This window comes from Lynx rufus, unplaced genomic scaffold, assembly GCF_022079265.1.
Source record: "Lynx rufus isolate CCGP_SWC_20201006 ecotype Redwood Valley unplaced genomic scaffold, mLynRuf1.p SCAF_1, whole genome shotgun sequence".
Lineage (NCBI taxonomy): Eukaryota > Metazoa > Chordata > Mammalia > Carnivora > Felidae > Lynx > Lynx rufus.
In genome coordinates, this window is record NW_025814823.1 from 191,383,537 (window position 1) to 191,408,985 (window position 25,449).

General features: G+C 40.3%; 1 protein-coding gene across 1 annotated transcript in view; it reads right to left on the reverse strand.

The window, feature by feature from the left end:
* Positions 1 to 25,449, reverse strand: part of SGCD (sarcoglycan delta) — a 576,378-nt gene that overhangs the window by 358,415 nt on the left and 192,514 nt on the right. Inside the window, exon 3 of the mRNA XM_047092045.1 lies at positions 2,003 to 2,191. Coding sequence (XP_046948001.1) covers positions 2,003 to 2,191 — 189 coding nt within the window. The remainder of the gene's footprint in view (positions 1 to 2,002; positions 2,192 to 25,449) is intronic.

The window sequence follows — 25,449 nt, forward strand, 5'->3', positions numbered from 1 at the left end:
TCAAATGCATTACTATTATAAAGCACCAATTATGGCTAATAATGGCATTATTCTCAACTCAGTAAGTACTTGGTTTGGTAAAGCTTTAAGAACTCTCAACTTTGGCAATCAATTTAGTTAACTACAGGAAATAGCCTATTTCAAATAGATTATTACCTTACTGTCATATTGCTCCCCAAGCTCACATACAATCAAAGTGAATTGTCACTCAATATACATTTACATATACCTTTCCCTATTAAGCTTGCCAAATAAAACACACTCCAGAAGCCATATGTGTATGATGCCAGTTTTAAAGATTTGAGTTCATATCCTCCACCACATTCACCCCAAACTCTTTCAGGTTCTAGAAATTAACTTCATAAGAGATTAGGTAAAAAACGCAGAAATAGGGGGTTAGGGGGTACATGAGTTCCAGCTAGGTTCCAATGGGAAAGTAATCAATTCTATCTTGCTCTTGGACCCCCCACCATCCAACTATCTCACCAGCCAGAACCTGAGAATGTTCCAGAATATCTTCCAACCCCTTGTCTTCTACATCCAACCAGTAGTTGAGCTATTTATTCAACACCATCTTTTAAATGTCTTTTCCATCTTTATTCTCCATTCTACTGCCCTAGCCTCAGTCTTATTTAACACTGCAAAACAAAAGTTTCTCCACTTTGTAAGTTCATGAATTATAAAATAAAAACATCACAGAACATGCACATCAACAAATGGCAATTGTGGTCACTTGGACTTAGGACCAAAGGGACCCTGGATACCTCTTAGAACCATAATCTCTAAAAAGATTCAGCACTCAGTCTTCTCAAAGGGAGTCTGTCTGGGAAGTACAGGCAAAAATTCTTATCTTGGGTAATGAGTGTAATAAGAAACAGAGAAATGGAGTTACAGGAGGATCCAGGGTTTTCCCAGGCAGCTATAGGAGCATCAGGCAGATGGAGAAAAGTAGCCCAAACAGAAGATACTTCCCCCGAAAAGGCAGGGAAGCATGCCTCTGCACTGTGTGTTAAGGATAAAAATAAACTTTATAATCCAGAAAAGGCAAAAATCCACTATCTTATTTGGGATTTTCACATGAAAATCTTACTGGTAACTTACTGTAATATGGTCACATTGCTCTATACAATAGGATTTATTTTTATGGCCAATCTAATTATTTACTTTTGACATCACAAGAAAGGAAAGTAATCTCAAGGCAGCAGATTACTATCCACTATGCTTTCACTAAAAGTGAAAGTACTTACAAGGCCAGAATCTCTAGGAAATCTAAAGGGGAAAAAAAACCCGCAGAATGACTCCAGAAATCGTATTTCCAGGATTTTCTTTTCATTTGAACTTCAACAAGTAAATGTTCAATGTGTATAGTAAGTACCCTTAAGTACCTATAGCAAGAATTTCTTCAAAGAAGCATAAACACAATTTTCACTACAAAAAATGAAACATGGCTCTGCTCTCATTTCCATCCTGCTCTGGCAATGGCAAAGAGCACTGCCCTTCTAAAAATCAAGGAGAATCTCAATGAAATATAGTAATGAGCTACCCGGCATATACAGACCGTTAAAACTCTTAAATAATTCACAAAGCCTCATTTTACTCAGGTATTTCTACCCTCCACTTCACAAAATCTTTCACAATCACTACTAAAATTTGGGAAAACTTAGTACTTTGAATTTTTCCCATATTTCTTCCTGCATTATTTACTCAGAGGGCTTAGAAACTACAGCATACACAGACACGGTTATCAAAATGAAGGGAAACCATATGAGAGACTGTAAAGGAGGAAAATGCCTCCAAATTGAATTACCAGCCTTTGGGAACTAGAGATGAGATAGAGGTGGATCCCCAAAAGTAATGTGAACAGAAATACTTTTAACCAAATGCCAGGCTACAAGATCTTTTGAATCCTACTACCACTACTTTTCCACATTCCTTTTTCTTTGTCCACACGTTCCCTTCCCTTCCCCCAAGAAGGGCTGAAGAAACATGTGTTTTTACTTACAATTGTGAAGTTCATGACTTTGAGAATCCAGATGGTCATGGCCAAGTTCACCAGTATTAAAATCATCAGGAGTAGGACAAAGAAATACAGGCATCTTTTCCGCCAGCCATAAATGCCCACCTTGTATACTTGTGGCCCCTCAGAGCTGGGCATGGAGCTCCGGTGGTGTGTGTACTGTTCCTGAGGCATCTGAAATAGACAAGGCAAGAGAGACGCACTCACGTTAAACTGCTGAGAGGAAGAAAAAAAAAAAAAAAAAAAGAAAAAAAAATCAACTGATGAAGAGATATGGCTGGCTGCCGTCTGTACGTTTCCATCCTCCTGACAACTCCAAAAGTCAGTTTCCCCTGGACAAAAGTATCTCCTCTGGACACTGTGTTAGTCCCCTCATTTTACACAGTCATCTCTCATGATGTATATACTGAGACATCCACAGGTGCGCATACCCTGGGAGGAAGAGACCCTTAGGAAGCCATTTTCCAAATGATTCTTAGAATTCCAACCTCTTCGTGAGGGAGATGCTCAACCGCCTACCAAAGTTCTGAGGGCAAAATTTAGAACTTGTCTGAGAAAATAAATGAACCCCAACAGTTCATCACGGTGGTATAATAAATGCTATTCAACTAATTTATTTGGTGTGTGGGGGGGTGCTAAATGATCTCAAATGCAGTCATTCTGTACTGCCAAAAAGTCGGGGAAAAGTAACAATTTTTATCTTCTCCCTATTTCAGAGTTCAAAGTGATGCTGATGGGCATAGATTAAGCCCCACCAGACTCAGAAATCTTCAAATGGTAGCTGGTGCTTAAATGCCTCCCGTAACAGTAACCTCATTACATGATGAATTAGTCCTTAGGAGTTACAGGATTCCAATTGTGATCAATCAATTCACTTATTTAATAAACATTAAAGAGGCTCAAAGTCAAGGAAGGTGTGAAAATGCCTTCCAGGAGCTTGCAGGTTAATGGGAGGAAAGAACTCATTAAGTAGTGATTACAGCACAGTGAGATAAGTTAGAGAAATATTTGTCAAAGTTAAGTAATATATTAATCCTCCTTAAAGTAAGGAAGCTTTCCTTAAACCCTGCTGTTGACACGAAAGATCTTTCTCCTACCACTACTGCTTAAGTATCAACACAAATCTAAGTAAACTTATTTCAATAAAATTCTGAAACCAAAACTGAATTTAAAATTAAATACGAACAAATCAACCAATGTGTGTCAATCAAAATGGACAATAACTGACTTCTACAAAGGTTGATGATTTCCTAAAACTAAGTGACATAATGTGGTACCAAGGACTTTAGCACAGCATCTTCTCAGTCTATCATCCCTATTCTGCCATGAGCCATGTGACAAAATGGCCCCTACTGTTTTTCTCTATTCAAATACTTGCACAACCTTTCTTTTGGGATTTTTTACTTCATTTGCCCTTCACGTAAGCATACTCCATTCCCTAAGAATAAAGCTTGCCTCTTTTTATTTTCATCTTGGTCAAGATCAATGAAATGTGTTGTGTGCAGTACCAAAGTGACCAAGGTGACAAACAAAACGTGGGCTCTGAAATCACATCATTGGTTATTAATTCATCTTCCAGATGGGCTGGAATATGATTATAGTTTTTAGATAATCATTAAAATGTACACATAAAATCTAAAAATCCCCTTGAGAACTCAAGGCCTTTAAACATCACTGGTATTCTGAAAAGCCTAGTGAATTCTTATTTATGATCAACGGAAATGCTCAATGAAGTCCTACATGACATCTGTCTTGTTTTGGACACTATCCTAGCGCCAAAATCAGGTCCTAATATAAATATTTATTTAAATATATGTGTATGGAATGAATGAGTGAAAAAACAAATACATAAATGACAAATGAATGATTTCCCATCTAATATGAAATCCTCTGCCATCTGGGAGTGTATAGAAGCTTAAGTCCAACACCACAGGAAAATTAATTTTTAGTATCCCTGCACATTTTCATTTAGGCTTCCAAAGCGTTGGGTTCCCAACCAAGCAGTGAAATTTACGCTACAAGAGGATCTCCATTTCATAACTCAGCTCCTTATAATTCTATAGATCAGGGCTGTATTGTAATAACATAGAAATGCAACAAAGTCATTTCTCGCTAACTTTTTTACACACCAAGATCCCTTAGAAGGAGAAAGAATGTTTTATAAGTTTGAAGGAAATTACGCCTTTATTTCCTATTAAAACATATTCTATAAATTAAAGAAATGATCACATAATTGTAAAATCGTATCTGCAAGGTCCTTTAACTCCAATGAACTAATTTTATGAATGAGCTGATTTAAGCCTAGAGTTGACCAACTTGTGCAGGAATACAGGGCTTATAGCAGGGCAAGGACAAGAATAACTGTACTGGACTCTAGTAGGTATGATGAACAATGAGAAATAAGAGTACAGAAGCTAGACATATTGCCACCACACCAGCTGCTTTTTCTTTGACATTTGCCACAACCAATGTGGGAATTACGTAATTTAGCTATAAAGTGGAAACAACATGTTCAATAAATATTTAGAAGACTCTAGAGATACGGATATCACACTTGTGACTTTTTTTTTCATACAAAGATTGTTATACCTTGACGAAATGCAGTGACTGTCTCTATTAGGGTTTCTCAATCCTGGATACATATCAGATAGCTATGGAGGCTTTAAAAACACCTATTAAATAATAAGTGTCTATTAAATAATAATCACAAAGGTAGGACTCAGGCATCAGCATTTTTAAAGTGTCCCATGTAATTTGGTATAGACAAGGTTGCATACCACTTGTCCAGAATAATCTCCCTCAGCCTTGACTATGCATTAGGGTCAAAAACAAACTTTTAACAAATACAAGTTCTGAGCTCTATGATGGAGTTATAATTGCTAAAAAAAAAAAAAAAAAAAAAAGTAATAAAATTAATTAATTAATTAATTTAAAAAACTCCCTAGGCTGTTCCAAGCATTTGGGACTACTTCTCTAAAAACTGGCCTTCAATATATTTTTTAATAGTATGACCACTGCAAGAGAAAAAGATTGCAACAAATTCTAGAATATGCAACAGCAAAAAAGCAGAGCTTCTCTGAGGGCTTGGCAGGACTCTTGCGCTCCTAGGGACCACTGGTATTGACCACCATGTTTACTGACTAGCTGAGGAGCTTGAAGCCAGGAAGGAGAAGTAGTTCTCTTTCAAGTCACACAACAAATTAAAGGCTGAGTGGGGATCAGAATTCGGACCCCTCGTGAACGATGTAATGGCCTATTCTGTATGTAATGAGGGCTCTTAAATCTCTACCACACCAACTGCCTACTTAAATAAGCCACATAAAACAGAATACTCCAGTTTGCAACTCAGATGGTAAGGGAAGAAGGAAAGAACAGGGAAGGGAGTGAGCAATTTTGTATGAATGGTTACAACAGGAAGCGAAGCCAACCAAACATAAGGAAATGCATACATCTGTTACCAATAATCCTGCCGAGAAAGGGAAAATTTAGATATGCTGAGTACACTAATTTTTCTAGTCAAAAACTGAAACATGTTGAGATGATAAAAATATAAAAAGAAAGATAGTCTCCAATCTGTGTTTCTTCTTGATCCTCCCCAGTAGAAATCCTTCCAGGGAATCAAGTTTCAAGTCCTCTCTTGTCCAGGTTCCTTTCATGACTCTGGGAGGCACCCTAGTAATACATTAATAGCACCATACAATTTTTGTCAAATGGGCTAAAGTTAAGATGTTTTAATTACAACTAGTTAAGACTGTGTATTTTTCAAATTCCCTTTATGTTGGGTGACTTTGGAGGATTTACATTAAGTTTGGAGGTCCAATTAACAGGAAGGTGAATTGGGGGTTCATATAGTTTGGGTACAGTAAAAAGTATTTACGTCATTTGCAGACACTTCCTTGTAGAGGGTACATTATTTCTAGTCCTCCTCATGTAGCAATGTCTTCCAGAAATTCTTCTTCCACCCTTGGTGCCAACTCACCGAGTATGGTGTCATGAAGGTAAAGAACCCAAGTACATACACCTTGTGATGTAAACGTATCCTGTGATGGCCAGCACCAGAAATATCTGGGTAGTAAAGAGCCAGATGCCAGCTGGACTTTTTTTTTTCAATCATTAGATATGTAAAATTTCAAGTGAGATCTAATTCTCACTGACACTTAGTCAAAACAGAAATTCTCTCTTGACAAGAATATATCCAATTCAGCATATAAAATTATAGGTGCTCCATACAGTTTTTATTTTTTATGGGAATCATGGAAAATAGAATGAACCAGAATTCTTACGTTTGCAGGTTATGTGCACTGTGTGTTTATATTCTGTTTGTAAAGTTGCATGCTTTACACATCACCATCAGCAGTAATAAAATCTCAGTTCTGTTGAAATTGCCATAGGAAGCAACGATCTTTCTATTGTCTATACAAGAAAGTGATAGTGCTAAACAGCTGTCATATGAAGAGGCAATCTACAGCTATGCAACCAAAAAGTATGGAAAAAGTATGTCAGTTAATTATTAACAATATCATTTTTCTGGATTTTATGATAGGTCTTTTAAAAATTAATGATTTCTTTTCTCACCCTAAACATATTCATGTTTTTAATTTGTTTGTATTTATAATTTTTTTAGTTTATTTTTCCCATTAAAACATCCCCCCAAATTATTTAGGCTTCAGGCCTCACAAAACCTGGATCCTCCCCTAGCCCCTGCCATAAAGGACCCTAGGCATACGGCAAGCCCTCAGTGGGACACCACTGTGGGACATCACTGCTTAGCTGAACACACTGCAAGGTACTGTTATCGGTCTTCCATTAGGAGTGACTTTTGGACTTCGCAGTGGATAAGAGCCACTCCAGGGTAATTGATTAAATGCACATTCCCAGGTGCATTTATGCCCTAATTCAGTAGGGCATCTCAGGAACTTGTGTTTATTAACAAGCACCAAATGATTTTGATAGATGTGGCTCAGAGACCATGCTTTGAGAACATGAATTTAGATCTAACATAGAGATACATCCCTGGCCCAGTCATTGGCTCACCCATTTTCCTCCCATGTCTATATAGAGTATATATAAATATACATATATAAATATGAAGGTTGGCAGAGTAAAAAATATATATATATACATATATGTGTATGTATATGTGTGTGTGTGTGTGTGTGTGTGTGTGTATAGACAGAGAGAGAGGGAGGGAGAGGGAGAGAGAAAGAGTCATATTTTTTTACTGTGTCATCCTTCACATTTTCACTGCTTTCCTACACTGGTGCTTCCATTTCCACCATCCTCTTTCAGCAGGATACTGAATATTATGCTCTTTACAACCTTTGGTGTCTTGGTTTTTAAACGTGCAGGTATCTTTTCTGCCATGAGAAAGAGATCTCAGCTTACATGCATCTATATCTATTGTACTGCGCATGTGAATTTTAAAAAGGGGTCCCTCTATCCCAATACCGTCTTCTTGAGAATCATAAGACTAGGACTTTCCATCAGTCTTTGGGAACCTCTTTAATTGTTACACAACATATTTTACAGTGATATGTGTAATCTCTCTGAATATATCCTAAATGCTTTTAAGTATGTAAAACTTTTAACTCCAGGAGCAACTAAACAACGGTATGTTTATGTGTGTATGTAATTATATAAAATATGTGTGTGTACATGTGCGTACATGCATACACTTATTCAATGAATAAAAATGAAGCCAAAACAACATAACCAACACACATCCTCCAGTAACACAAATCTATAAGATCACAAATAAAAGAAAGTAAATTTACACAATTTGACTCCCTTTCCAAATACACATGTGATTATACTGATGTCAAAAGTAGGCTTAGATCTAAAGCATTATTCTATTCCTTTATGAGCCCATTTTCAGTGTTCATTTGTTTATAAACAAATCCAGTTGACTTATAGATCATCTATGCCTTGCACACAAAATGCAAGGGAATTGTATTTCTCATAGAATGAATATAGTGGAGCTTACTGTTGTTTTGCCTTAGATAGGAAGGAACTACAGTCAAGGTCATACCATAATATAATAACCAAATATCATCACGGGTTAATTAAGTAGCTGCTAAATATAATAGATGCTGAGCTTCCAAAAAAGGTCATTTTGGATGCACATATTACTAAAGCATGGTTTTGAAAGCTGCAGTCTCATGGTCTCACACATTCAAACATTCTTACCTGGGATCACGTAACACTAGAGAGTCAAGGCCTGATCCTAATTTGTCAGCCTTCAGGACAGTATCCTTTCACAAGACCTCTTCTTAGGGTATATAGCCCTATTTGTTTCCCTGTTGCCATCGCAGCCATCACCAATAGCTTAGTGACTTTCTGATAGCCATGAAGCTTTTCTGAATGGACTCACAAATTCACACCACCAGTCATAGGAGCCACTGGAGGATTTGTACAAATCCCAAGTTTATGGTGAAATCATTACAAAGACCTTTAAGCCAGGCCAGACTAGCTGGCCCCTGAACCCTGTAGCTATTGCTCCCGAGGAAGCTGAATTATATGTTCAGCTTAAGGTCACCAACACTAAGCTTCAGAGTGATGAGCCCCACTTCTTTGACAAACCTTTGACATCCTAACATGGAAAGATGATCATACTCAAGTGATCATACATTTCATACATGTTGACTTCCCTTCCTCAATCTAATTGACACCAAATAGCTACTAGCCAATCTCAAACTCCCCCAGTTCTTAGATTTCATCAGTTGCTATAAGGTGGATGGAAGGTCCTAGGGCAGAAACCCATACAGCTGGCACACTTTGTGAGGCTGAGTACATATTCGAATCTAATACTGCTGTAAGTCCTCATTTGTCTGCGCTCAGTGTTTTTATTTCCACAGAGATCTTCTTCAGGAGAAGAACAAATGTTGTCCTTTTCTCTCCCCAAATAAAAGAGATACCTAGAGAATAGTTAGAGCATCTGCATTACCAATCTGCTATGGAGAAATGCATTATGTTTTGAGAGCTGGTTTTAAAATAACTAGTAAACTTTCTAAAGACACATATAAGGCCACCAAGTTTCCTGATGATTTTTCTTTTGGGCCTGTAAAATTTTAGACTATGGTCTGCTCTACTAACAAGGTAGAGTTGAGAACAAGGAGGTACTGGCATGCATTTCACTCCTGCTTGCCAGACTCTTCTGCCCACTAGGCTTTATAAATATCTTGTTCCATAAGGGAATTTATAGGGATGCCAATGAGTGCAAGTCTGTAAAGTTATGCATAAGAGGGAAGAAACATGGCAGAGCATGGAACTGGCCTTCAAAGGGAATTCCCAATCACAATCTATTTTTTCAGCAAGAAAAAATATTTTGGCCACTAAGTTCCAAGTACCACAGCAGGTCCTAGAGATACGTAGGTCTTCAAATGAAGGAGGAGGATCGTATTTCTGCTTTCTTCAAGCTTGTACTTTCATGGGAGAAATGGACAGTACTCTTGCCAACAGATTAAGCCATTAGATCTAAGTTAGGTGTTAAGAAGGAAATGAAGAGGGTTCCTTAGGAGAGGATGGAGAGTGATCCACTCTGATCATGGAAGGCCATTCTGACAAAGGGACAATTAAAAAGGAGAACACATTTTTCAACAGAAGACACGGCAAGCATTCTGGCCATAACAGCCTGTTTAAATTAAGCAGGGTTGGTGGCAAAGCTGGTGCTGAATGAGCTCAGTGGACAGACTAGTTTGCAGACAGAGACTCTGGCCCACCTGGACACCTTGTAAGTTATGAAAAGGAGTAATGACTTAAAATGGCCCCATGAATAACTACCATCTTATTTAGAAATAAGACCAATAAGACAAATCACGGGAGCTAGGGTTTGTTGATAATGATGCTGCATGTTAATATCTCCAGTACATTTACAAGTAAACATGAATCACATCACTGTGTACGAATCTAACCAGTTTATGTAAATAGCAGGACTGCATTCCCCCACAGCTGCATCACAGTATCTAGGGTTTGTGTGAAATCACAGTCATTTTGGATTATCTTGGCACGAAAATAGTTTTCCATTAGCCATGTTAATTTTGAGGTCTCTGATTTCAAACTATCTGCTTTCCAGGGTTGTTTTCCATCAGCCATCCAGATAGCACATTAGTCTTGGTTTGTTAATATTTGGCACAATTTAGACAATTGTAACAAACTCCTCACTTTCGGTTGTGATTTAACAATCAGCACTTTTCTTATAAAAATTCATCTGTAAGAACAAATGCTTGTTTATATGAAACAGTCTAAGAATGGCATCTTCTGTTTAAACACGTATGTGGATTAATTTAAAAGTTAGGTATTCCACAGTTTAGTTTTCTAAGAATTGGAATATGTAAGTGTTGAACAATTTTTACTGAAAAAAAACTAGACGAGTGTATGTATTTAAAAAAAGCTTAAGAGTACACATTTAAAACCTTTTTTTGTTGTTGTTCACACTTCCAGTTTCCCTCCACAGAAGTGACTATTACTAGTTTTTTTATCTTTATAGAAATGTTGAATAAATATGCAAGCTTTATTCAATACGTACACACATGTTTAAATTTTCCCTTTTTACACAAAGAATGGCATATTTAAGGCTCTTTATTGTTCTGAATCTAACTTGGTTAGATTCTGAATCCAACTTAATATAGCCAAGGGATAGTCCCATGAAAATATACATAAATTTGTATTTTTTAAGTTAAACAGTTTGAAATTATATGGATACATGATATTTTACCTAGCCAACATGTTAGTTATGAGCATTGAGGTTGTTTCCAATCATTTTCTGTTACCAAGGCTTATTTTAACAAATAAGTACTTATCAGGGATTCTCATGACATTAGCAGTAAAAAGATGCCCTGTTTCTTGGACCTTCTATTCTAGTGGGGAAAACAATCAACAGATAAACAAACCAAAATGAAATTTTAAACTTATCCTTGAGAAGATGGCTTAGGAAGAAAAAAAAAAAAGAAAGAAAGAAAGCAGGAGGAAAGGATAATGAGCGGGAGCCTCTTGTCTCAAGGATGGTCAGGAAAAAACTCTATAGTGGAAAGATTTGTGACAAAAGCATCAAGTGAGAGAGCAAAGCATGAAGACATCTGGGGAAAGCACTCTGGTCAGAGGAAACAGTATAAGCACATGCAAAGGCACTGAGGTGGGAATTCAATGGGCAAGTTTGATGGACAGCGTGGCTAGACCAGAGCGAAGAAGAGGGAAAGTGTTTGAGAACCAATTTGGGAGTGCAGGCAGAGGGGTGCACACTGGGTCTTATAAGCCACTGTGAAAGTCCTAAGGAGGGTACTGATTATGCTGTTAACTATCTGAGAACCGAGGCATCAGAGGAAGAGGGTCCGATCTTCGCTTCGGGATCTGTAAGGAAGAGAGTACTGCAACAAGAATGCAGATAGAGAAACCAGGCACCTGTGATTACTGCTATTGCTCAGGGGCTGGTGGGGGCAGTAGCCCAGACTGGAGCAGCGGTGAGAGAGAAGTTGGTGAGGTACAACTGTATTTCAAGTCTTTCTGGAAAGTAGAGCTAACAGCATTGCTGCTGCCAGAGACACAGGGTGAGGGTAAGAAAAGGAGAGGAGCTGGGGAATGCCAAGGGTCTGGTGTGAGCAGCTGGGTGAAGGATGGTACCATTTGTCATGATGGGGAACACTAGGAGAATAGTGGGCTCGCCGGCAGGTGGTGGATGGAGTGTACAGAGGGGAGAGAGAGAGGTCAAGTTGATTCTGAAATGCATAGAAGAATCCATGGGGGTGGAGTCCCAAAGGCACTTTGAAAGGAGTCTGGAATTCAGGGGAAAGACTGGGCTTAGAGATTAAATATTCAAGTCTCCTGTATATGAATGTTATTTAAAGCCCCAGTAACGTAGCATGCATGTTTCACCTATGTCCAAATGTGCCTCAGAGAAGTCCTGAGAAATGGAATTGCTAGGTCAAGCTGCGTATGTGTGGGGAGTGGGGGTGGGGGGGAGGGGACAGTGTTTCTTATAGATATTACCAAAGTTCTCTTCCAATGTATAATATGCCTTATACTTACATTCAAAAGGTTTATTTCTGATCAACTGGAAGATATTTCAGTATAATTGCGACCATTACTTCTCACCATCTCTGAGAGTTAGAAGTATGAAGTGCCAGCTGAGGTAGTTTTAAATGGAAATATATTTTTGAAACACACACACATATTTGTACTAGGGACCATTAGATACATGAGCTAATACATTCTTGGCAATACCCTGGAAGGTGAATATTATTAAAATCATTTCATAAATTAAGATTCTGAGGTACTACGGAGTGAAGGAAAGTCCTCAAGGACAGCTCTAATTAGTATGCTGGTTAAGGTCTGGACTCAGAGTGAGGCCCAGTGTTCTTTCCACCGCATATGGAATGTGGCAAAGACTTGCCTTTCCCTGAATGTAACATGAGGTGTTTAGAATTACCATCCTTGTGTACTTAGTGCCGCATGCGCTTAAAATGGCGTAAGCACGGCCACCGCCTGACAAGTCTGTGTTTTCCTTCAGATCCTCCCAAGCTACTGTTCTGGGCATTTGGAATACATCAGTGAGCTGAAACACAGATGCCTAATCTCATGGCAGTGGTGAGAGGCAGTGAAGGGGGAGACAGATAACAAATATGAAACCAAAGTATATTACATTTATGTTACAGGGGACAAGTACTAGGGGTAAAGGACTCCCCCTGATCAAAAGACAGGAAAAGGGAGATCAGAAGTATGGGGGTTGGGGGAATCAGAGCAGGTTCAATTCTTAAAAGCATGGGAAGGGTTAAACTCATGGAGAAGGTAATATCTTAAGAGACTTGAAGGAATCTGGAGAGTCACTGAAGCTTTGGCTGTGCATAAAACGTGGACATCATTGTAACGTGGTTCTTGATGCTCCAAAGTGATGACTAAAAGAGAACATGTAAACTGAACACCCTTAAAGAGGAAAGATAATTTCAAACACCTGACCACAATTTTAATCGTATCATTTTCACATGTGCACTTGGCATGCATCTACCCATCAGAGCCTCACCTATGGTCAGATTTTGTTTTTAAAGAATGTGACTTTTTAATGTTTGTGTAAACAGTGAGGGAGGGGCAGAAGAGAGGGAGACAGAGGATCCAAAGCAGGCTCCGCACTGACAGCATAGAGGCAGATGCAGGGCCTGAACTCACAAACCACAAGACATAACCTGAGCTGAAGTTGGATGCTTAATCTACTGAGCCACCCAGGCACCCCCATGGCCACCTTTCTTAACAGGAGTGACAGTCCTTTGCAGCAAACCAGCTGTGTCATACAAGACCAATGTTTCTTAAATCCCTGGGATGACTCCAACCAGAATCAGTAATGAGGATCCCAGTTGAGCATCTAGAACTCTTCTGTGACTTGGGGATCAAGCCATGTAATAATAATGAACATGACTCAAATACTTAAGACCGGACAATGAGATGCAAGCTGGAAGGAGACACAAGCAATATAAAGTTGAAATCATTATTTAACAGGAGAAAACCAGGTTCAGGGAGAACAGAGAGTAAGTCAGAAATAAGGCCAAAGTGGGCCAGAGAACCACAGGCTTCCCACAAATCCGGGCTTTGGTCTTTTCAGCTGTTTGACATCACTTTCATCAACTACCACGGGCACACCTTCGGAACAAAACCCAACGGCAAATCACAACAAACCCATTGGTTTGCTAGCCCAAAGAAAGCATGCAAATCTGATGACAAATGCTTGTTTAATGGTTACCATGTGCCAGACACTGTTCTAGATGCTTTACTGAACCTATATAATTCTCACAGTCATGTAATTATGAGGAAGGCACTATTATTATCCCCACTTTACAGCTGAGGCAACTGAGAAACAGGTTAAGTCATCGACCCAAACACAGTTGGAGTGTTAAAGCAAGAATTTGAATTTAGATTGTCTGGCTGAAAAACCAATCCTCCTAACTCATGTTAAATGATCCCACATAGAAGTGTCTACTTGGTCAGAACAGCCTGATGACTAATGAAAAACATGTTTTTGTGACAGTCTGAGCGTGAATTTCTCAACATGGATATGAACTGTAAGACAATTCATCAATACTACAAATACTATGGCAACAGTAGTTGCTGGGGTACATGTTCCTTAAGTACAGGCATCTTTCCCAGGTAATAAGCCATCTTTGATGTGTCTCTGGAACCCATAAACTTTTACAGCATCATGAAAAACAGCTACAACAAATTAGGCGCATCTTTTAATAGTGATTCAATAGTTCCATAAAATTAGAATTGATCCAGTAGATTTTCCCTTGACAATTGTGTTTGGTAATGATCTTTTGCCGTGCTCTCAAATATTTGCAATGAAATCTGTGGTCTGAAAGGAAATGCTATTTACCTCATTTTTAGTCATGTTATTTGTATGTATGTATGTAAGGAAGTATTTACATTTTTTTTGTTTTGTTTTAAATCAAGGCGTCCAGAAACAAACACGCTAACAATAATAGTGAAGTTATTACGTACTTGGATAAGTACCTGGCATGCCTCCATATATGTATGTATGTATGTCTATTAAGCTATAATTTACTTCCAGTGAAAAACACAAATATTAAGTATTCAGCTCAAGTTTTACAAATCTGTACATCTGTGTAAACAATATCTGATCAAGGCAGGGAATGTTTCCAGAACCCTAGAAAGTTCCCTTATGCCCCTTCCTAATTAATCCCCATCCCTAGAGGCAGTGACTGTTCTGATTCCTAGCACAATAAAAATTTTAATTCCATGTACAATAATACTATGATGTGATTACTCCAAGGAATATCTGACTTCAAAACCTGTGCACTAGGCATGCTGTCCTACTGCATTTTTGCTCAGTAGATACCTACCCATGACCTACTCGACAGTGCCCTCTAAGAGAGTCAGGTCATAATGCTTTAATTTCTTTCCTATGCATCTAGAATGGTACTTTATGTACCACCCTTAAAAGAACTATAAAAGAAAGGTGATTCAAATCTTTTTTGTTTTTTTTTGTTTTTTTTTTTTTTTTTTTAGAGAGAGAGAGAGAGCAAGAGCACCAGAGCAGGGAAGGGGCAGGGAGAGGGAAAGGGAGAAGGAGAGTGGGGGAGAGGTAGGGGGAGGGAGAGAGAGAGAACATATCTTAAGCAGGTTCCACACCCAGCACAGAGACCAATGCAAGGCTTGATCTCATGACTGTGAGCTGAAATCAAGAGTCAGACACTTAACCAACTGAGCCACATAGGTGTCCCTCAAATCATTTTCTATATTCTGAGGTTCAGAAAAGAAACCCTACTGAAAGATTACTATTGAAAACACCTATAGATCAGGAGGGTGGGGTTAGTGAATAAAGTAGACACATAACCCTCTCAAAGTAATGGGAACAACTCAGATCCTACTACCTGCCATGCTGTGGGAGACCACACTAGTGACACCCTTCTTTACCTCTTTCTAGATTATCTAGATTTATAGATAATATCTCAGAATGTCTAAATCCTTTGTAATTAGTTAAGAAAAAAACACTTGGTGATCCAAAATGTGCCTTTAGGCCAGCCCTTAGACTGTGATCTGCTGTTCACATCCTTGGCCTGGCAAATACCAGGTGTAGTTTTGTCTACAACAGAAGTGATGCCACAAGCCTTGGAAGATCAGGGCCAACTTTGGGAGTTAATGTGTGTCATTACGTGGTCATTACTTAAAGATATTAAGAAGCATCCTTAATAGAGAGAAGAACTGGCAACAGGAAAATGGAATGATATTTAAAGAGACAGAGAGAGCGAGCTGGAATGAGTATAGGACAAGAGAGATGATGGCGGACAACCACAGGTAAGAACAGGAAGGAAAGGAACACAGTGTGACTCTGCCTGTCCGCTATTCCTAGGTTCTAAGTAGTCTTCTTTCATGGAACATGCCACTCCCACTACCACAACCCTAACCGGAGTTAGGACAACAGGGTGGTGTCTAATGTTTGCTTGGACGAAGGAGCTAACAGCTGATATTTATTCACTGAGCTCAAGAAGTACAGTTTCCGTGGCTAAATACTTCAACCCCAGCTGGTAACTAACTGCAGGGTTTCCAAGAGTTCAGAAATATGTTATTTAGGATTCAGGGTGCTCATGAGAGAGTCTGATCCTATCACCTCGCAAAGGAAAGTGGGCTGAACAAGGAGGGAGTTTCTAATCCCTGGCAATATAGTTTTTTATCAGGAAACTGGGCTTGTGTTAATAGGTGCCACTGCATTATCAGTTACAAAGAAGAATAAAGCCTTAGCTCCACATTCACCTACACACCCGGAGCTCCGTTAGGACAGCCACCAGCAAAGGTTTTCGAGCAAGCCAATCTCACAGGATTTATACACTTAGTGAACCGTGGTGACACCTTCCTCGCCAAGTCCTACAAACCTCTCTGACAGCAGGCCAGGGGCCACAGATTACAAGGCTTCTTTATATAAAGTGGTTCACACTTGGCAATTGGAATTTGAAATAATAATGAAGACAATCACTTCTTTGTGTGGCAGCAAAGGTGAAAGAGCACAGTGGAATCTGGAGAGAAATTCGGGCAACGCAGAAAAAGTAACTTGGATAACTCAGGGTAAAATATTCTTTCCTCTGCTGATTGTGCCCATACGTCTTTTTATCATGGTTTGCCTATTTCATTCTTTGCCAGTCTGTCTCATGCTGTCTTAGTCAATATTAAATGTGTGTGTGTGTGTGTGTGTGTGTATGTGTATCTCCTTCTGCTATAAGATCATCTCACCTCCCACTCTTCCTTCTTACTGTGCCACTTCTCCCATAAAATCACTCTCTTCCCCTTAGGTTAATATAGACGTTTGGTGTTCTGTTCATGGAATATGCACCTGGCAGATGACTGGAACTGAGTTCAGGGAATCATATTTTTGTCAAGAGGAGTTTAAGTAGAATGTGTTCAAGAAAGGTAAGGAGAATAGCACAGGAAAAGAGGAGGGACATATGAAATAATTCAAGATGCCCATCCTTGGGAAAGGAAGACTTGGACCTTCATAAAGTAATGGGAGAGCTTTAGAATTCCAAAAACGATAGATTATGAGAAACAGAAAACACTCTAGTGGCATCGGATCCCATTGTACAGGTGGGAAAACTGAGATCCAGCAATTAGTGAAGTCAGGACCTATCCCAAGATTTCTGACCACTTCTATCTTTACTCCCTTTCTCCACCTCACTTCTGCACCAAGTACCATCACCCATCTCAAATGTGGCTCCAGAGCCCATGACAAAGGGCATAGGTTACAAAGCGCAGACATGAACATTGGCTCAATTTGAGGAGAGTTGAGGTGAGAAATGACACCCCAGCTGCCTTGCAGAGTAGAGAGGTTCTCCATCATTGAAGGCACTGCCAACCCATGTGGCTGATATCTGTCAGCAATGCTATAAATGGCATCCCTGCAGTGGATACTGATTTAACCACATCTTAAACAAACCCAGTTCTGTGCACAGTGTCTGGCTGGCTTCAAAAGAATCACTGAGAGAGCTTTTAAAAATATAGAGACTCTCCAGCTCTAATCTCTGGAATTCTGACTCAGGAGGTTTTGAGAAACCATGGAGGCTGGTGATTTCTGAGGAAACTTCCAATACTAAGATTCCAGTATGTTTCTCTCTCTTTTTGTTTGTTTTGTTTTGTTTTTGAGGCTTGCCTTCCCAAGTATCACTAAGTTATCATTACTGAGGCGATGCATATAACATGTAGTCCACACCAGACTCATAGTCAAGAAACAAGAAGCATGGCCATTGTCGCAGACTGCCTGTGTCCCTTAGACAGTCTTTTGATCTCAGTGTTCACTTTCCGGATCTCAGTGTCTGCTTCCATAAAGTGGAAGGAATAGATTACTGAGGCAGTGTTTTTCAAATGTATTTGTTTATTTGGTTTTGTTGTTGTTGCTGCTGTTCTTGTTGTTTTGTTTTTTGTTTTTAAGCATTTGTGGCCCCAACTGTCCATGCCTGTCCTACAGGCATCCTCCCTGGTGTTCACTGATAATAGATAGGCGCTGATAGGCTCATCATCGGGCAGAAATCTCGATCTGAATTTGTGGGTTCCTACTCCATACCCAGAGGGTGAAGCATGGTTGGCTGTAACCAGTATGGTAGTATCATCGCATGGGACCAGTGGGTACACAATCCAGTTCTGGGTGTGTATTCTGAGATGCGAGGGAAAGTCTACATGGGACAGGATCCCTTCCTGATGAAAGGGGCAAAGTCTCATGAGGAAAGGTGTTTTCCCCTTCATGCCCTGCCACCTGTGCCCTGACTTAGACATGATGCACGGACATGAGCACGGGAAGGTCAGCTAAAGGGCAGAAGATGGGGAAGCAGAAAGGAAGCTGTGTTCACTGGGGACAGTGCTCAGTTGTCGCACTAGCTCTGGACTGTCCAAGCACGACCTATACCTGTCCACGCCAAAAGCAACACCTTATACCTTCAGACTTCTGTGAGCAGAGTTTCTATTACTGTAGCCAAACAAGTTTCACGGGCACTGCCTTAGAACTCCCTTTTCAGATGAAATCTCCTGCAAAACCCCAATACAGACAACAAGTCAAAGTAGCTGGGCTACAGTAGAAATACGGAGAGGGTGTTTCCAGTTCCAGAACCATCCTTCCCCAGATTCCTGACAAGGTTCTTCCACGGAACCAAAACCAGCCAGGACCAGCATCTCTTAACGTGGAGACCCCATGAGAGATCCTCAAATCTTCCCTGAGACCTGAGAGTTCTTCACCAAATCTGTTCTTGTGTTTTTCTTTCTTTCTTTCTTCCTTTTTTTTTTTTTTGATGTGATTATTTGGTGTAAATTTTGTCCTAGAAAATATAGGTCAGATTCACAACTAATGCCTACTACCACACAGCTTTGGTGTCTGTATTTGTATTAACCATGTGATCGCGTGGGTGACAAATGACTCCATTCTAATTTTCATGAAGAGAGAAAGGAGAAGAATGTGACACAACATAAAATGGCACATTCCTTCAAGGTGCAAATAAAAGGACAGAGTGAAGGTAGATGGGAAGAGAAAACAGCTGTTGAAGAATCAAGTGTCTGTCCAGGATATAGGAATGTAAGTGTGCTGGGATCAAAGTAATCTCTGGGTACGTGTTAGTCCCATATTCATGGTGTAAACCTTATTAAATTCCATGGGGCGCCTGGGTGGCTCAGTTGGTTAAGCGTCCGACTTCGGCTCAGGTCGTGATCTCGCGGTCCGTGAGTTCGAGCCCCGCGTCAGGCTCTGTGCTGACAGTTCAGAGCCTGGAACCTGTTTCAGATTCTGTGTCTCCCTCTCTCTGACCCTCCCCCGTTCATGCTCTGTCTCTGTCTTAAAAAAAAAATAAACATTAAATTTTTTTTTTAAATTCCAATAATGCATGTTCTACATAAGAAACCAAAGTTCATAATCTGAATGTTATGAGATATATTTCTCTGTATTTAATGCAAAATTTTGTTTTAGGACTATGTTTATTCAAGAATGATTAAAACAGAGAGGTAGTATCTAGGTGGGTATTTTCGGTTTGTACATATGTGACAGTACAATAAAATAATTAAGTCGATAATGACGGCATTGATTTCCCCCACAAACACCCTGTTATGAAAGGGGTTTCCATATTACTCATACTCAAGAAATTCTGCACTACAGGATGGCCCAGGTCTCTTCCGGATGGTCAAATCCAAGATTCTATGAACCTCCTAACCTTATGAAAGTAGAATTAAACACTTTCACCAATAAATGGTACAGGTATGGCCTTAGAGATGGTTTTTTTTTAATTAAAAATAATTTAAATAATTTCATTCATCAAAATAAAGCCTATGTATCCTTTTATCTTCCTCTGAAAAACTTTGTCTTTATGACAAAGTGTCAGTGGGCAGGGCCTAGAACCAACTGGTCACCACAATCACTCACCCATCTGCACCTGGTCCATTCACTCAACACCCCCAGTGGGAATACCTCTGGATGGAAGAAATAGGGGTTAAAAATAAAGCCTTAAGAGCCTGCTCCCTCGCTGCTTGGGAAATCTGAACCCCTGGGCGTTGCCGTTCTTACAAAATGTGCTTTCTGATTGCTTCCAGAAGGCACAGCGGGGCAGACTGGCCACAGGGTCTCCCATCGTGTTAGAGGGTAAAACGATTCTCACCGAGACCGTGGTTTATCCACACACTTCAAGCGAATGAATTGGTGCCTGCTGGTTTGTGCTGTTTCTAGTCCGCAGGCTTCATTCCTGGTCACCGTCTCCTCCCTCTGCCCTCACTGCCCCCTGTGTGGAGTGGCCACTCCTCTACCCTGTTGCCTGTACCTTTGCCCTGATTCCTTCTCCTCTACCCTCCCACCCCTTCTTTTTCTTTTCAAATGTCAAGGGAGCTTGATTTGCCCCTCCTATACTTCCAAAAAAGGGAAACTATAAAGTTTCTTCCAAGTTTTAGGCGCTGCCGTTCAAAATTCTGTAACCCGGAGCTGCCATTTCACGCCTGCTCTGCTCAGTGCTTGACACAGGCTAAATTTAGACAAGTATGACATTAGAGCTCACTTGAGTCTCCTTTTTCACTGGCAGTGGGCTTGGCTATGGCTCATGTCGGTTCCTAATGTGTCCTGGCATTCTGCTCACCCAGTAGGCACTTAGAAAAATCACCAATGTAGTCACCATCTATGCTGAACTCCAAATGCACATTTGTTTCTGTCCCACATCCTGTGCGTCCCAAACCCTCGCCACCCAACATAACACAGAGATAAGACTGATGAAAAAAATGTTTGCATGCCACTCTTCGAGTAAGAACCCCTGCTGGCCCCCATTTCCCAATTCCTTCCTCCAAGTGCACAACTGTGGAGAACATGAGGGCTGAGAGTGCGGACTTTCCACCGAGAGGATAGAGGTCGGCCTGCACAGACGTCTTACACAGAAGATGAAGGGCTCCAGCCCTGTATCCCTCATTCACCCATCAGTCTGGACTGTTAGCTCCTCACTGAGAGATTTTAAAACTAAAGTAAACACGCACCTGAATCCATTCATTCAACTCTTTCTCCAGCTTGACTCTTGGCCAAGACCCTTTGGAGAGCACAAGAGCTGTCACCAATTGCTCTGCCAGCAATCACAAAGCTGGAGTGAGATTTCGTCCAGCCCTTCCTGAGCTGAACGAGTTTCTTAAGTGCAATTACACAGTGTATTTTCCAAATGCTAAGCACAGAATAAGGTAGAGCTTTCCCGGGGTGCGGTATAAAAACCTGTACTGCATTATAGCTGATACATATGAGGAAGGATTATTTAAAAAGTTGGGTTTTTTTAAAGCACTCTTTCCAGTAAAGTGTAAAATAAAATCAATTAAGGAGCTAAAATTCACCCCATCCTATGTCTGTCTTATAGCGACGATTATGAAGAAACTACTGTTTTCTGTTTCCCTTTAGTTGTCTCTATTTCCAAAATACAGAAGTAGTTTTTGAGAGTAAAACTGCCACTAACTTTTCAACTCAGGATAGTTGAAAACTATTATAGAAACAGAATTACAAAGGTTGATCCAGCATATTTCTAGGCAAACCTATCAGTGGGCTCCTTAATGACAGCCCAAATCCCGTAGAATAATAAGAGATGCCAGGAACTCATATACACATATCTGCTCCCACACTCTGAAAATGTAATCCAAAATAGAAACTTCCAACTCTGATTCCTTGCTAAAATGAAAGCTATTTTCTGCTAAAAACACCCCTCTCAAAGCTCTCATGAAGCAAAGAACACAGATAGTTTCATCTCAAATGATCTTTCGTGCCAACGAACCGTCCTTCCACGCAGATAAGTTACAGAAGGTGGGAACAGGGTGACCGCCCAAGGATTCGCAAACTTTTCCTTTCCCGTTTGTGTTGCTAGCTAAATCCCAACTTTCAAAAGTGTCTCAGTCCTGCTGGAAATCAGAACTCGAAGAGGGTATGGGGGAGGAAAAAAAAAAATGATTACAAGTCCACACGGAACGTTTGAAGGGATGGAGTTCTAACTTGCAACACACACGCACACCGGCCAAAAACTCCCAGTACTTGCAAACAAACAGCAGGCTGAGAAAGTGAAAAGAAGCGTGGAAATGTAAAAACTTAACAGTGCCCTACCTCGCTTGTCTGCTTCACAAAGCGCCTGATGAAAATCGCCCACAAGCCCAGAGCGACCCGAGAGGCTCTGAAGGAGGCGGCCGCTCAGCCCGCCGAGCGTGAGCAGGCCCAGCCTGTGTTCAGAAGCTGCCCCAGTCAGATTTTCCAACTGCAGAATTGCAGCCAAGTCCCTGCCCAAGCCTGAAGAATTTCCTGAACAGCATTCCCGTTCTTTCTCTGACGGCTTTGAAACCGTACTCTGTCTGTACTTCAATAAGGCTTTGTCAGGCCAACTCAGAGCTACTGGTCTGTCTCCAGCTATCAATGGGAAACACATGTGTCAAGCACAGACTCGCTCCCCTGCAACAGCGTCCGTGGCGTCTGCTGGGCTCACATTCACAACCCCAAGGGAAAGGGCTTCTAGAACCAATTCGGATCGTTCAGCCATTCTCCAGGTTCTGCTCTGTGCTGCCAGATGCCGGAGAGGAGTCTTCTGCTGCTCAGCACTGCCCATTTTTAACTTCTTCCCCTGGCAGGCCCGGGCTCAGCCCTGTGAGCCCACTGAGCTCTTGCCAGCCCTAATAACGAGCCTATTTACAGCTGAGAGATGCGAATTCTAATTGAATCTCCCTACCTGCCTTTGCCTCAGTCATTGCTCAAAATCTCAATTGCTGGAGGGGGAACAGTATTTTTAGCATTTCTAGATTTTGGTTCAGTACTTCAGAGTTCTCCCCTCATCCTAGTATGTGCATCTTGGCTGCTGCAACTAAAAATAATGCAATTATTTTCAGGCATTTTAGTTACTGTCTGCTCTGTAACTGTGTTGGTCCAGGAATGTAACATTTCACATGCTCTTGAGACGTGTGATGGTTACAGGGAACAGAAAGGAGAAAATAACGTACCTTTAATCAGGATATGGCCTAATTCTGTGCACCTGTGATTATTTCCGGATGACATTCCATCAAGATGTCCTGTGTACATTCTGCTGGATTTTGTGATCGACTTTTGACGTTTCCTCTTACCATCAAACACGAGAAAATCTTGAAAGATACCACGAGGACACCCCTCTTCTCCTACACTGAAAACCCCATTTATAAAGAGTCAAAGCTAAGTTGTCAAGGTAACACTGTAGGAAAGGGATGATTTATAGAGAAAGCCTCATCTGTTTTGAGGGTTTTTTTAAATTAATATTTTATGTCCTAAAATCACGTCCCATTAGCAACTTATTTTAAAGAACAGGCTCACCAAATTTTAGAAAGTGTTGTGTATTCCTGAGGGGCTGTTGTAAATAACAGGATCTGGTGGGGTCTTGCTTGAATTCAGCATCAAATTGCAATGGGTGCTCACAGCAGGATTAGATTTTTGCTTTGGGAAGCAGTGTATGTATGTGTGTGGGGAGGGGAGCACGTGCACCTCTACAGTCAGGATGCAATTATAGAATCCGAGGACTTCAGAGTTGGAAGGAACCCCAGAGACCATCCAATCCAAATTGTTTCTACCCTTCATTTTGTAGAGGGAAATGGAGACCCAGACAGATGAGATGACTCATCCAGAGATGCAAAGACAGTTAATGCTGGAGCTGAGGTTGGAAAATGGGCTTTTGACTAATTTTCTATGTGCTTTCTCCATCCCAGCATCATTGGGGAAGGGCAACGCCATCTAACCTTCCCAGGAATAGGCTTGCAATCAGTTCACCTGGGTCTAATCTTAACTCCGTCTCTCTTACTGACTGTGAATCTTGGCCAGCTTGCTTAACCCCTAAGGACCTCAGTTTCCTCATCTATAAAATGGAAACAGTGATAGATTCTACCTCGTGGAATTGTTGAGGAATTTGGTGAGATAACTCACGTAAAGTGGCCTATAAGATACATTAAATATGATATGTTATATTTATGAAATATTATTACAGTGCCTATAAATTTCAATTTAGTTTTCTCTCAATGGAGCAAATATTGGACTCTTTCTCTTAACTCAAAAAGCAAAACTGTGCTCTTACATCTAGTTTGAGCTCCTGAAATAAGCTATTTGTCTAGTTTTCTGCCACTTTACCTTTACGTAATAGGGGCCTATCTCCTTAAACATAGGCAAGTATCCTAATACCTTCTTGGAACATTAAGCCCACCGCATAGCTACTTTTCATTTACTCCCTGAACTTAACACTCAAGTCTTTCCTCAAGATTAACTCACAGGAAAGGAAAACAGTGAGACCAAATCTGCCGTCAATTACATGAGGCTGAACAAAGTGCCATTTGCAGAGAACTGGACTTGGTCTCAGAACCTGAAGAGCTCAAGATTACCACTCTAAAAATAGGAAACCACTAACAATTACAATTCCCTGTTTGGTAACTGTGACATCCTCAATTAACAACAACCATCCCTACCCACCCTCCACCACCCCATCCCCCACACACTCCAGAAACTGAGAAAGAAAACTTACTGAGCAAACAGCTGCAATAAATTCTAAAGAATCAGATGTCTACCTGGGGTTCCAGAGTCTTTGTCTTAGAGCCAACAGCAGCAAGCAGTTAATGAACCACTAGCTACTTATTAATCATGTTTAGTGTGCCAAACTACTTTCGCAGAAACAAAATAGGTCGAGAAGTTAATTTTGAGAGGTTTACAAATGTTTTAGGAATCGGGTAAACAAACCAACATAAAGCAGCTGGAAAAAACAAGCTCCGACTTATACAAAGGCCGGACAATGGTGATGTGACTCAAAAGGTGCGTCCCCAGTACCTTTCCCCCCAAAGTACTTGCTACATGGCTCATTTCAGGGGGGATATTTGGAGAAAGATGGATCGGTTGTGACCAGCCTCATCACTGAAACTCAAAAATCCTGAAAAGTTATTTACCTCTTCTAATGGTAAGAAAAATTATCCAAAACTTGAAAAGAAGGCCAAAAGATAATCATGTGCTTTCAATGTTTTATGTGGTGTTTGTCACATGCTCTCTCAAGAATTATCTAAAGGGAAATGTGCTTTGCTCCATTTACTACTTGCTACTAAATAAAGGTCCAGAACTTAGTGAAGTTATCTTACTTTAAAGACTTTTTTCTGTGAAAGGTACAAATTATTTTTCTCCAGTAGAAAAAAAAAAAATAATCCCATGTGGTTTACTGCCCTGTGAAACATTAATCCGTTTTGTGTCCCACCTAGTAATCTTGTACTAACATTCTTTTATTAACACACCCATAAACAAAGAGCTCCTCAAATGTTCTTGGACCCAGTCTTACCATCATACTGATGTCTTCATCAATTAATGAGTCAAATTAAATTTCTGACATCTCTTTACTCTTTATTTGTAGAAGTCATGTTTTTAACTTCCAAAATGATAGTGTGATGTGGTTTCATTTTCCCCATCTGCATGATGAGTGTTATAAATCTCG